Source organism: Malus sylvestris, chromosome 9 (assembly GCF_916048215.2).
Source record: "Malus sylvestris chromosome 9, drMalSylv7.2, whole genome shotgun sequence".
In the NCBI taxonomy this organism is placed as follows: domain Eukaryota; kingdom Viridiplantae; phylum Streptophyta; class Magnoliopsida; order Rosales; family Rosaceae; genus Malus; species Malus sylvestris.
In genome coordinates this window covers 5,829,964-5,843,196 of record NC_062268.1, presented here as the reverse complement: position 1 = coordinate 5,843,196, position 13,233 = coordinate 5,829,964, and the positions used below count along the sequence as shown (strand labels likewise).

The window sequence follows — 13,233 nt, the reverse complement described above, 5'->3', positions numbered from 1 at the left end:
TTTTCAAATCATTTTCATTAGTTTTCCTTATATAAAATGCGTTGTTCAAAACGATACATTGCCTTCAAAACACACAAAACATTTAATAAAATACCAAATTCATCCAATTCCTCTCATTCCTTCTGCAATTCTCATCAGTTGGTGAAGTTGGACACGGTGGCATGGGCCTCACAGGCCTTGGCAGCAGGGCTGGGCTCCACACCAGGGCCGGGCTCCACAACCTTCACATTTGTAAGCTCCTCAGGCAAATCCTCAATCCCCTTCAGATAAAATGTGTACAAAATCTTGAAGGGGAACAAAATCTGGTGCAGCTTCACCTGCCCGTACACCCCTTCGAAAATCCCAGACCCACCAGTCACAGCCAGATACGTGTCCTCGTAAGTCAAGTACGGCCCCTGAACCGCCACGTGGCCGTAGTTCCCGAAATAGAAGCTGTAAATTGCCTCGTATCGATCTCCTTTCTTCTCCGGCTTGTTTTCGATCAAAATGCAGATTCCCGCCGTTATCCCCAACCGTTTCTGAAGATCTCCGGTGTATATCTGCAATTACATTCAGACCACGGGAGTATATTAGCAAATGTAAACCTAATCCAATGAAAATTTATTTGTAAATATAATTTTTAAAGGAAAAGGAAAATACTTTGTTAGTGAAGGGCACAAGGTCTCCGAGGGCATGCACAGGTTTCTGGCTTAAACTGAGATACGCAGGGCTTGAACGATCTCGCTCGTTGATCTCGTACACGTTGAGTTCTTGAACTTTTGCTGCAGAAAAAAATGAAACAGCAACGTTTATCATCAATTCAACACAATATGTGACACATTGACTCAGTTAATCTCGCGCACTAAACTATACATCTGTTGAATTTCAAACAAGATAGTATTTACGTTGATGGATGTCCGTGAACATAAATGATGACGAAAAAAATAAACTACCGAGACACGAAAGTTGAGTTTCGAGAAAACTAGAGGGTACTACAGGGAAGAAAAACGTGTTTTAGCCGTAAAAGATTATTGCGAAAGAAAAATGAATAAACACTAACTGGGTCTTGAAGAGCTTGAGCAGGCCATTGCAGGAGTCTTTTTGTTTCTCTCAGTGGGAATTAGCAAAGAATGTATTGTGTTGTGGCGAAGTGGAAGTGGAAGAGAAGGTGTTTATATAGAGAGCGAAAAAAATTGATTCATGGTGGCATTTGATCACGTGTGGTTTTTGGGTAAGTGGACTGTCGGTGAAGTCAAAGGGTCTTCGTCAGGATGTGAGAGTGATGAAATGAGATAAACATGTGAAGAAATTGGGAAGTGAAAAGTGTGGCAACTTTTATGGCCGGTGGAGCCTCCCAAGCGGTGGTGGCCAAGCAAACCAAACGTGCACAAAACAAGTCAAAGAGTCAGAAGGAGACTCCAATCGTTGTAATGGGGAATTAAAAGTATTATACACTTGTGTAATGATTGGGCGTTAAATGTAGGAACAATGATTTAATGATCATATGTCGTATGGTATACATCAGTGTACAATAAAAATCTCGACACTAAACTTCAAACAATGATAAATTATGCTTGGATTTATCTATTTATAAGTTTGATGTTCGCGTCAACTCACAAGTTGACCGACATACAAAACGTACGGGTTAAAATAATAGTTTTGTTTCAATCTACCACTCATGTGTAGTTAAAATAATAGTCAATTGATAGGTAGGTCAACACATAAAATAAATTTAATTTTTTGTTAAAATGGTCCATGTTGTTTGGTCCCTAATAATGAAAATTGATAAAAGTGGTTATTGAGTTTGTCTATCGTAAATTATTTGGTATTTCCATTATATTTTATGTTAGTATGATGATGTGGCACATGAGTGGTCCCACCAATCTAATCATGTGTCGCCATGTGGATAACCATAAAAACTTATTCTTAAAAAAAAAAAAAAAAAACTGAAAAAAAAACCTTAAAAAAAAGGATTTTATTATTAGCACCCCACTAATTGTTGACTACATCCCACTTAATATTTATTGTTAAATGATTTATATAAAATGACTATTTAAACCTTAAAAAGTAAAGAAAAACAATTATTTTCTTCCTACGCCTCAAATCGTTTAAAAAATCCTAACCACTCGTAAATTATATATAATTTTATATACACGTGCACTCACAATGTCTTGTGATTATGTTTATATATATAATGTTAAAGATTCTGCAACATAAGAGATGAAGTACTTTGAAATATTCATTTCTTTGAGATAGTGTAGTATTGTTTTTTTTTCTTTTGCTAAAAATTTTCAGGTATGTTTGCTGTTTATTTTTTAGGATGGTTTGTGGTGCAATTTTGCAGAACAGAGAATTTGCACAGACACATCAATAGCACAATCAACTAGTCCTTTCATGATTTTTTATTTCAGAAAAGCCAGCAAAGTAGCCATTTCTGAGTTTAAAATCAAATTCACATCTAAAGCCTAATTCCCCTAAATTGACGAAAACCTTGAAGCAGTAGAACCATGCGCACTGTTTGTGTGCTAAAGGCAAAGGGTTTAAATTTATTTTTTTTGGACAAGATGAAGACTTGTAGATTTTGGTGTGGGGGTGTATGAAATGTGTGGGGTGTGAGGGTAGTTTTGGTTAGTAAGTGGGGTGTATTAAGATATTTTTAAGTTTAAAAAGTAAGTGTGAGGTGTTTTAAGTATGTGAGGTATATTCAACAATATGTGGGGTGCTAATAAAACAACAAAAAAAAAATCATCATTGAACTGGTGGGATATTAACTATAATTTAACGAAAACCTAACAAAAGAACCAAATGGACAAACTTTAGGACTACTTCTATTGATTTTTCATTGTTAGAGACCAAGCTGTTAAGTTATATCAATCTTATGAACCATTTTGGGTAACAAATATTTGAATGGTTTCATGAACAATATTTATATTTATATTCTAATCATATATACATTGGACCCTATATTGGAATAGACTTCGAAATGTCCAAAATTACAACCCTACAAATGGATGGTGGAAAATTGGGTATGGGCTGCGTGTTATAAACAAAAAACAAGGTGCTCTAACGGGCAAGCGCATCTGGTGTAGTGGTATCATAGTACCTTCCCACGGTACTGACCAGAGTTCGATTCCCTGGATGCGCATTTCCATTCCTTATTTTTTCTTTTCCTCATTTGCATCTCGGCTCCAAGTTCCAACCAAATCGGCCTCAAAGAATGCACACTTCCACTTTGCGTATTTCTGGGTCTCCTCCGACCTCCATTTGCCTTTTCTTTGTTCGAAAGAAGAAACTTAAAATCCGTTAAATTTGAAGTGCCTCAATGTGTTCTTTCCCTCCATTTTGGACCATTTCCACAGACAATTCCAATCATCTTTTTAACGCTACTTCTTCTTGCTATTGCATTTGTGCACCCATATATCATAGAACTGCAGAAATACAACAAAACCATCAAGTTAATGGGGACCTGCCACATGTAAAGCAGCAAGACCTGTTGCTAGGGAACAGTAGCAATAGATAGCAGGTCCAAATATATGAAATACAAGCACGATTGCCCGCGCTTTGCTGCGGGTTTTAAGAACACCATTCAAGACAATACTATTAATATATAAATAAGTTTTGAATAAATCAATATTTACATGTCTGGTGTTTGAGAAGATAAATAAGCAACACATTACAATGATCAAAAGATTAAATGCTGATTATTAGAAATAGTTCAATAGACTATGAACATGTTACAGAATCTTGATTTTCCTACTTCACTGTTTCCGGCTCATCTTCATCTTCATTATGTGGAGGTTTTCGATTTCAGCTAGTTCCTACAAACTTTGAAAAAAAAAAAAAAAAACCAAATGAACGTGGCATGGCAGAAAAATTGAGGTGGAAAATAAATTTAAAAAAAAAGTAATTAGAAAAAATAGAGAGCGAATGATGCTATCCAATGTACTTAATTTATCTCAAGTATAAAGACAGTTGTATATACTTCTTGACCAAATGAGATAACATCAAATTCGAATGAACTAATAGAGGCATTAATCATAACTTAGGCATTCATAGTTATCATTCTAAAGTTGATGACATACTGTAAAGTAACAGTTTATTTCCATTGGATAATTTGATTTCCCAAATTCAAAAAAAAAAAAAAAAAGAATACTAAACATTATTACACATCATCACAACATCCCGTCTGTCAAGAATCAAATCCAAAAGCAGAATTGGGTAAACAAATGAGAGATTAGAAACATAGAATATATTGAGAATATATTGAGCGAACTTAATTCAAAATCTCCAATTTACCTGAAACATAGAATCACAAACCTCAAAGTATTCATTGCTGAACTCTTCTTTTTTCAGCAATTCTTTCAAAGTGACGCCAAATCCTCAGATATGAATCCAGTTCTTCTCTTCGTCTTTCTCTAATTGAAATTGAGTTATCTGGTGAAGTGGTGTTAAAGTTTACGTAAGTGTCAAAAATGAACTTCTTTGCAAGAGAATACAATAATTTATGATAAAAATCTTTAAGTACCAATCAGCTCTTAAAAATCTAAATACGTATTTCAAACAGAGCATGTCCATTCAGCTCTTAAAAACTGGAAGAAAAGATTTAGGTTTCTTTCTTACCCAAATCCACCAATTTGAATCAAATCTCTGCAGCCCTTCCAACCAAACGCAAATTAATACAACTCTACAATCAATAAACAAAAGCAAGTTAATACAACACTGCAATCAATAAACAAAACCCAAACTTTTAAGAATTAAAATCATCAAAAATTCAACAAAGAAAGAGAATCCAGAAACCAAACCTATCAATCAATTCCTAAAATCAATAGTAAAGAAATTTTTTCAATAAATAAGCATCTAACTCCACAAATAAACAAAACCCATATCAAATAATTCACAAAAATTAATAACAACACCAGAATTACCTTCCAAGAGATGGAGACTCCGAGTAGGCTTCCAATAATGATTTGACCGATAAGAAAATAGTTGTAGGTCATGGGATATCACTTTGGGATTTTCATGGTTTACCTTTTCTTTCAAAATGGGTTAATACTTGATCATCCAATCCTCCAACCTTCTGTTTCTCAATCTTCTGCAAGAGGATTGAAATCAGAACCATTAAGTTTTAGAAAAAACAAAATCAAGGAAAAAAATGGTGTCTCCTAGTTCAAACAATGAAAATACAAATATTTGATACCAATTATCCTTGGGACGTAAAAGAAGGCAAGCGTGGATTGCTTACTCAAGCTCAATTGAAGTTGAACATGTCAGAGACAGAAACAGAAGCCAAGGAGGAGATATAAAGGTCAAAGCCGAATTTGTGGATCAGGCAAGTTCGAGAGCCACAAACAAAAACCTAAAAAAAAAAAAAAAAACCCCGGGTGAGCCAAGTTCGAGAGCGATAGATTCAGATTTTTTTTTGTTTTGAATATATATACAACTAATTTACCATTCAATCATATTAGTGGAAAACAATTAAACCGTAAAATTAAACCCTCCCGCTTCCTAAAAAATCTAAATTAATCACAATAGTCAAATTCCAAACAGAAGAATAACAATAATAATTTGATAATTGTTTGGTGAGATTATACAGAGAAAATCTTGCCTCGAAACCTGGTGGAGCTTCAAGCTGCTTCTACGACGATGTCGTTTTTGCCAAGAACAGGTTCCTGAAGCGAAATAGGGCTGAAAACGAAGATTGCAGCAAGAGCTACACTGCGATAAGGGGACGAAATTCTGGAAGCAAATGAAAGAGCCCTGCTTTTCCAACCTTCTTCCTTGCTTTCACAGCTTTTTCCATCCCTGGATCCCTAGAAAATCACCAGATTATAAATTTCTTTGGCAAAATCTAAAGCAGGATAAATTGCTTACTTTCCGTAAAGAGGGTTATGGAAAATGCGCGGATCGCTAAATCATGAAATCATCCAAAAACCCTATATCGTAGAAAATTGAAAATTGCAGGTAAGCAAAAGCTCAAGAATTTTACACAGAAGAACTAACTTTCAAATAATTAAATATATAATTACAGGAGAAACGATACCTGTGTATGGAGGTGCTTCAATGGAGGGGAGAGAGAGAGTGTGTGTGTGTGGAAGAGAGAGAAGCTCCGAAATCGGGAGGAAGAGAGAGAGAGAGAGAGAGAGAGAGAGAGAGTGGAAGAGAGAGAAGCTCCGAAATCGGGAGGAAGAAGCCGTGAGTAGGTTTTTGGTTTTTAGTTGCTTCGGCGAAGGAAGAGGTGGAAGATAAGTCGAGCTGGGTTCGTCTGCGAGAGAAAGATTTGACGGAAGTGAGTCGGTGAGAGCAGTGCGAGAAAGAAGTAAGTCGAAACATCGAGAAGGAAGAACCACGCGTCACCATTTTGTTCCCACAACGTAGCAAACCGGCAAAGGTGGAATAACAAAAAAGAAGCAGGGGCAAAAACGGAATCACACTGTACTATGAACAGTGTTTCAGTTCATTTTCTCTTTTAGTATATATATAATTTGCCTCTAGGGGCGAGCACGATTTGGTGCCTTTCGGTTTTAAGGGTAAAATCGAAATTGAAATAGAAATTTATTGCACTTCAATTTCCAGGTAAAATCGAAATCGAAATTGAAATTGAAATTTATTGTGATTTGGTTTGATTTCAAACGATTTTGGTTTCGGTATGGGCCTAACTTATAGGCCCGTTGAAAAATTGGGCTTACCTTATAAGTCTGTTTCGATTTACAGTTCCCAATCATTCTTTTAATTTTATTTTCATAGTGTTTTTTAGTTTGTTTTGGCCCCCAAACGGGAGAGAAGAACAATTAATAGTAACTAAAACCCAAATTGATAACCACCATACTAAAATTCAAGGAAATCATTTTAGGGGTTGTTTCAAAACCAAAAGGGGAAAATAAATCCCAGCAACCAATAACCATTATACTAAAATTCATGTATCAAAACAAATTTTCTAATTAAATTGATTTTTTTTTTAATATTATGCAGTTCGGTTCGTTTCCAAATATTAACCGAAACCAAAACATTATTTTAGTTTCGGATTTGTTTCAAACCTAAACCGTTTCAAAAATGCAAAATTCGAACCGTGAGTCCCTTTTGATCCATGTTTCGATTTCAATTTTTGATCCGAAGCGCCCACCCCTATTTGCCTCATTCTTTTGGAAGTAGGCTTTTTTATTTTCCCACCAATTATAGTTTTACTCATATGTATAAACCTTTTATTTTGTATTTTTCTGTGAGTTATTTATGCATACATGTCGAACTGTGAGTATATAATCAATAGGAATGCAGTAATTTCTACTTCCAAGGAAGAAGAATCGCAACGTCTATTAATAACCATATCTTAATGTAAGAAAAATGAATATCTAGTGACGTTTAAGTATGTGGACAAGAAGCTTCAAATTATTTAAACTAAATTAGTGTCACTCAAACTAAACGCATAGCAACGAATACCTAGTAGTGGGAAACGTGTGGCCATTTAGTCAAATACATGAATACAATACTTTAAAACCATTATAAAATGTAACCATTCAAGCATTTCAAGGTAATGAGAGTTGAAGCATGAGATCCTTTAACGTATTTTGTAAAACTTTAATATTCGATGCGAAAGACTTTCAACACCATACGAAACTTGCACATAATGTTGTATAATTGACACAGAATGTCATGCTGACGGTATCTTCAACGTCTCTTAAAAGTCTGCATTGGACTCGACACATAAATTTGGAATGCTTTGGTCCAACCAATTAACTCGATTTCCCTTCCATCTTTATGTGTATGCTGGTGCATATAAATCCAAAGTTTGAAAGCCGAAAAACCCCACCCTACACCTAGTGAGAAAACAAGGACGAAAAAAAAGGAAAACCTCGCCAAAAACAGATCCGATAAATGCGTTGATAGGTCTCATCTTTATATACAAGAATAAGACACTATAACACAAACAAACGCCCCTTTCAACATTAAGCATTCCAATTGTGTTTGTGTTTGTTGTAAAGATATAGACAGTTGAGATCAGTCCATCAACAATCAGGAAGGTGACACTTGGCGGTAGATTAGTTGATAAGTGGTGTTAGGGTTGTTGAGAATCAGTTAGGGTTGTTAAAGATTGTTAAGTGTCGGTTGCTTAGTGTGTAAGTAATGTAATTACTATAATAAGGGTCCATGCTTTTCATTGTAAGTGTGAAGAAATAATATTAGAAAAGTATTCCTTTCTCTCTCTAGCTCTTCAATCTCTTTCTTCTCTAAATTCTGTATCGTAAATCTCTCCCTCTCTAAACCACCATTGTTGAACTTCAAGCTCCAGTACAAGTATTTCAACATGGTATCTTTGCCAGGATTGGTTTCCTTTCTCTGATCCTGATCGTCTTTGCTTTCGCGTTCAATTTTGCTACTCGTGTGGTATGTGATTTGCTCTCTCTGTTGCTAAGAACACATATTGTATGAAGATTTCGGTCGATCTTGACTTCTCCATCAATGCATATCAAATGTTTGATGAAATGTATATGCTGCTTCTTCTGTGATATATTCATTCTTTTCTTGAAGAACAAGAATTAAAGAAAGGTCTTCAATCGAAACCCTAATTTCTGGAGAAATTGTATCTGTTCTTTTCTGCCTACAAGATTTGAGTCAATATGGTGACTGCTGCACAATTACAAATTGTGCAATCTCCAATTACAAGTTTAATTCCTAATGTGTCTACGTCTGTGACTGTCAAATTAGATGATACGAATTACTTAGTTTGGCATTATCAAATGCAATTGCTTCTTGAAAGCCATGAAATTCTTGGTTTTGTGGATGGTTCTCGCAAATGTCCAGCTTGTTTTATTGATGATTGCAATATTGAGGGGATAGAAACTGATGCATATCAAGTCTGGAAAATGCATGATCGTGCTGTCATGCAACTTATCATTGCAACTCTATCTGTTACTGGTATGTCATGCATCATTGGATGTACTAATGCACATGAAATGTGGGTAAATCTTAAAGATCGTTTCTCAACTGTTACAAAAGCCAGTATCTTTCAATTGAAAACTAAGCTTCAGAATATTAAAAAGGGATATGAGTTAGTATCTCAGTATTTACAATGAGTTAAAGATGCTCGTGATCATTTGGCTGCTACTGGAGTGCCTTTTGATGATGATGATATTGTCATTATTGCTCTTAAGGGATTGCCATTCGAGTATAATACTTTCAGAATAGTTGTTCGACGGAGAGATAATGTCATTTCTCTGAAAGATTTTCGAGCCCAATTACTTGCAGAAGAAGCTAACCTTGAAAATTCTCAGTTGACTGGATCTTTTATACCTGCTATGCTCACTCAAGGAGATAGTTCCAAAGGCAAGGGTCTCTTGCTTGCATAGAGTTTGTCCCATTTGCCTGATTCCTCTACTTCATCATCTCAGTATCAAATTGGCAGTTCCTCACATTCTAATGATACTTCTGCTAGTTATCACAATGGGGGTCATAGTTACAACTTTGGAGGATATAAGGGTTATAATTTTCGAGGAAGGAATAGGGGCAGGAACAACTATGGTAATACAAGGTTTTCTGGTACCAATATTAATACCAGTCCTGGTATTCTTGGACCTGCAAGGCCTCATATCTCCATATGTTCTGAGCATAGTAATGATGTCCCAACATGTCAAATCTGCAACAAGCGAGGACATATTGCTTCTGACTGTTTTCAACGACACTCATCCACTACAGTGTCTTCTTCTCCCATACAATGCCAAATCTGTTGGAAATTTGGGCATTCGGCTATACAATGCTATCACAGGGCTAATTTTTCATACCAAAACATGTCTCCTCCATCAACTATCTCTGTTATGCATGTCAATTATCAACCTTCTGTTCCCCAAGAACAGTTTTGGGTCGCTGATACTGGTGCAACCTCCCATATGACCTCGGATTTGGCTAATCTCAATTTGGCATCACCTTTTACAGGTGGTGACACTATAACCACAGCTAGTGGTTCAGGTTTGCCAATTTCTCATACTGGTTTTTCGACTTTAAAAGTGCCTACTTGTGTTTTAGAACTGAAAGAAATATTGCATGTGCCCTAGCTGTTTCAACACTTGCTATTAGTATATCAGTTGTGTAAAGACAATCACTGTAGGTTTATATGTGATGAGTTTTGTTTCTGGATTCAGGACAAGATCACGGGGATAACTCTACATCAAGGGTTGTGTAGAGCTGGATTATATCCCATCCCATTTCATACACCTTCATCCACTGTCAAAGAAGCATTCAAAGCACCTCACTTACTTGCACAACATCACTGCCTTCTTAGTCATCAAGTAAATTCATCTATATGGCACAACATATTATGACACCCCTCTAATGTTGTCACTATAAGAATGTTGAACAAATCTCAAGTTCCTTTCTCAGTAGATCAATTTATGCAAGTATGTGTCCCTTGTTTAGAAGGAAAGATTACAAAACTACCATTTCCTTTTCCTGCAAATAAGACTGTAAAACCCCTAGAAGTCATTCACAGTGATGTGTGGTGACATTCTCCCACATTATCTATTGAAGGATACAGGTTCTATGTTACTTTTGTAGATGAATGTACCAAGTTTACCTGGATCTTTCCCTTAATAAATAAAAGTGAGGTGTTTTAAACATTTGTGCATTTTCATGCTTTTTTACTTACTCAGTTTTCGGCTACAATTAAAATTTTTCACAGTGATGGTGGTGGTGAGTATTGTAGCAATAAATTCATCCAATTTCTTTTAGACAAAGATATTATACACCATAAATCTTGTTCTTATACACTTGAACAAAATGGTCTTGCTGAAAAAAAGCATAGGCACATTGTTGAAACTGCCCTCACCCTTCTGCACACTTCCAAACTTCCTTCGAAATTCTGGTTTCATGCATGTGCAACCTCAGTTTACCTAATAAATAGAATGCCGTGTCATACCTTGTCCATGAAATCTCCCTATACTTGTTTGTTTGGCACAAATCCTACCTTAACACACTTGAAAACATTTGGGTGTAGCTGTTATCCTTTATTAAAACCATACAATATGAATAAACTTCAACAAAAAACTGCACAGTGTATATTCTTGGGATATGTAGGTCAATATAAAGGCTATATTTGTTTTCAACCAAACACAGGGAGGTTTTATGTGTCTCGACATGTTTTTTTTGATGAACATACATTCCCCTATATCACTTTAGTCTCTAAACCTGCATTATCACAGTCTATATCACATTATAGCTCCACCCCACTTGTTCCTTTAGTCACAAATATCAATACTGTGATCTCACAACCACCTCCTCCAATATTACCACCATCACAAACACTTGACACATCACCATCACAAACACCTGTCTTGTCATCAATTGCATCACTCAACCCAGAGCTTTTACAGCTAATGTTATTCCACCTGCGAGTTCTATTGATGAACCAACTACTTACAAAGCTGCTAGTAAAATACCAGAATGGCAAGCAGTAATGAAAGATGAGATTAGTGCTCTCCATACTCAACAGACTTAGGATCTTGTTCCTCTTCCAAGTGGTAAGAATCTTGTTGGGTGTAAGTGGGTGTATAAAGTGAAGAAGAATTCCGATGGATCTATTTCCAGATGCAAGGCCCGCTTAGTTGCCAAGGGATATAGTCAAGAAGAAGGGATTGACTATACTGAAACCTTTAGTCCCGTGGTCAAGCCAACCACAGTGAGGTTAATTCTTGCCTTTGCCGCTCAGTTTAAGTGGAGTTTAAGACAGTTAGATGTCAAGAATGCATTTTTGAATGGGGAATTGCATGAAGAGGTATATATGGCTTAGCCTCCAGGCTTTCTTAGTCATATTCATCCTTCTCATTTTGTTTGCAAGTTAAAGAAATCTTTACATGGTTTAAAATAGGCTCCACGAGCCTGGAATGAGAAGTTTACCAGTTTCTTACCAGGCTTGGGGTTCAAACAGTCCATAGCAGATCCCTCTCTCTTTGTTAAACACACTGATCTTGGCATTATGGTGTTGTTATTATATGTTGTTGATATCATATTATCTGGGAGTATTGCAAGTGATATATCTGATGTAATCACAACTTTAACTCAACAGTTTGATATGAAGGACTTAGGACAACTTCATTATTTCCTGGGGTTACAGATTTAATATCAATCTTCTGGATTATTTGTTTCTCAATCGAAATACATCAAGGATCTATTGGCCAAAGTTGATATGCAGAATGCAAAGCCATGTGCCACTCCTTGTCTTCCATCTCACAGGTTACTAAAGGAAAAAGGAAACCTATATCACAGTCCAAAACAATATAGGAGTATAGTTGGTGCATTACAGTATTTGGCGTTTACTCGACCTGATATTGCTTTTGTAGTAAATCAATGTTGTCAATTCATGCATTCACCAATGGACACCCATGTTGTTGCAGTCAAACGCATTCTTCGATATCTCAGTGGTACTATTGATTATGGGATACATTTTCAGCCTGGAAAATTGTCTTTACAAGCATATAGTGATATTGATTGGGCAAGAGATCCCAATGATCGTAGGTCTACTTCAGGTTACATTGTTTATCTAGGCTCTAGTCCTATATCATGGGCCTCCAAGAAACAACATACTGTATCTCGGTCTTCCATTGAAGCGGAATATAAAGCATTAGCTATCACTGCTGCAGAATTGGCATGGATTAGACAACTCTTGTGTGACTTACAGGTTCCTTTATATGCTCATCCGATGATGTATTGTGACAACATATCTGCTATAGCTCTATCCCCTAATCCAGTGTTTCATTCACGGGTTAAACACATTGAAATCGATTATCATTTTGTTCGGGAATGGGTGATTCGAGGAGATTTGGCAGTACAACATGTGTCTTGCAAGGAACAATTTACTGACATTCTAACCAAGGGTCTGTTCATCTCGTTATTTCAACATCATTGTTCCAATCTCATGCTTGGTTATCCCAAACATGTGATTGAGGGGGGATGTAAAGATATAGACAGTTGGGATCAGTCCATCAACAATCAGGAAGGTGACACTTGGCGGGAGATTAGTTGATAAGTGGTGTTAGGGTTGTTGAGAATCAGTTAGGGTTGTTAAAGATTGTTAAGTGTCGGTTACTTAATGTGTAAGTAATGTAATTACTATAAATAAGGGTCTATGCATTTCATTGTAAGTGTGAAGAAATAATATCAGAAAAGCATTCATTTCTCTCTCTAGCTCTTCAATCTCTTTCTTCTCTAAATTCTGTATCGTAAATCTCTCCCTCTCTAAACCACCATTGTTGAACTTCAACCTCCAGTACA

At 36.2% G+C, this 13,233-nt stretch overlaps 1 protein-coding gene, 1 long non-coding RNA gene and 1 other non-coding gene across 7 annotated transcripts; 1 reads left to right on the top strand and 2 right to left on the bottom strand.

Annotated features, from left to right (window-relative positions):
- Positions 1–1,164, bottom strand: LOC126634029 (allene oxide cyclase, chloroplastic-like). 2 transcript variants are annotated; one of them, XM_050304514.1, is made up of 3 exons: positions 1,040–1,164; positions 640–761; positions 1–539 (listed from the first exon to the last, which is right to left on the bottom strand). In XM_050304514.1, exons 1-3 carry the CDS (start codon positions 1,065–1,067, stop codon positions 135–137), a joined length of 555 nt encoding a protein of 184 aa, XP_050160471.1. In that variant the 5' UTR covers positions 1,068–1,164; the 3' UTR covers positions 1–134. The 2 variants fall into 2 exon arrangements, with proteins under 2 accessions (XP_050160471.1, XP_050160472.1); XM_050304515.1 differs by lacking the exon at positions 1,040–1,164 and adding an exon at positions 885–1,021.
- A 1,723-nt stretch (positions 1,165–2,887) lies between these two features.
- Positions 2,888–5,332, bottom strand: LOC126634357 (uncharacterized). 4 transcript variants are annotated; one of them, XR_007627309.1, is made up of 5 exons: positions 5,222–5,332; positions 4,905–5,071; positions 4,600–4,663; positions 4,276–4,413; positions 2,888–3,407 (listed from the first exon to the last, which is right to left on the bottom strand). It is a non-coding gene; the product is annotated as an uncharacterized LOC126634357 (long non-coding RNA). The 4 variants fall into 4 exon arrangements; XR_007627310.1 differs by lacking the exon at positions 2,888–3,407 and adding an exon at positions 3,659–3,804; XR_007627308.1 differs by lacking the exon at positions 2,888–3,407 and having other exon boundaries at positions 3,829–4,413; positions 5,177–5,332.
- On the top strand, positions 3,054–3,124 carry TRNAG-CCC (transfer RNA glycine (anticodon CCC)). Its single transcript has one exon. It is a non-coding gene; the product is annotated as a tRNA-Gly (tRNA).
- Positions 5,333–13,233: the final 7,901 nt, after the last annotated feature.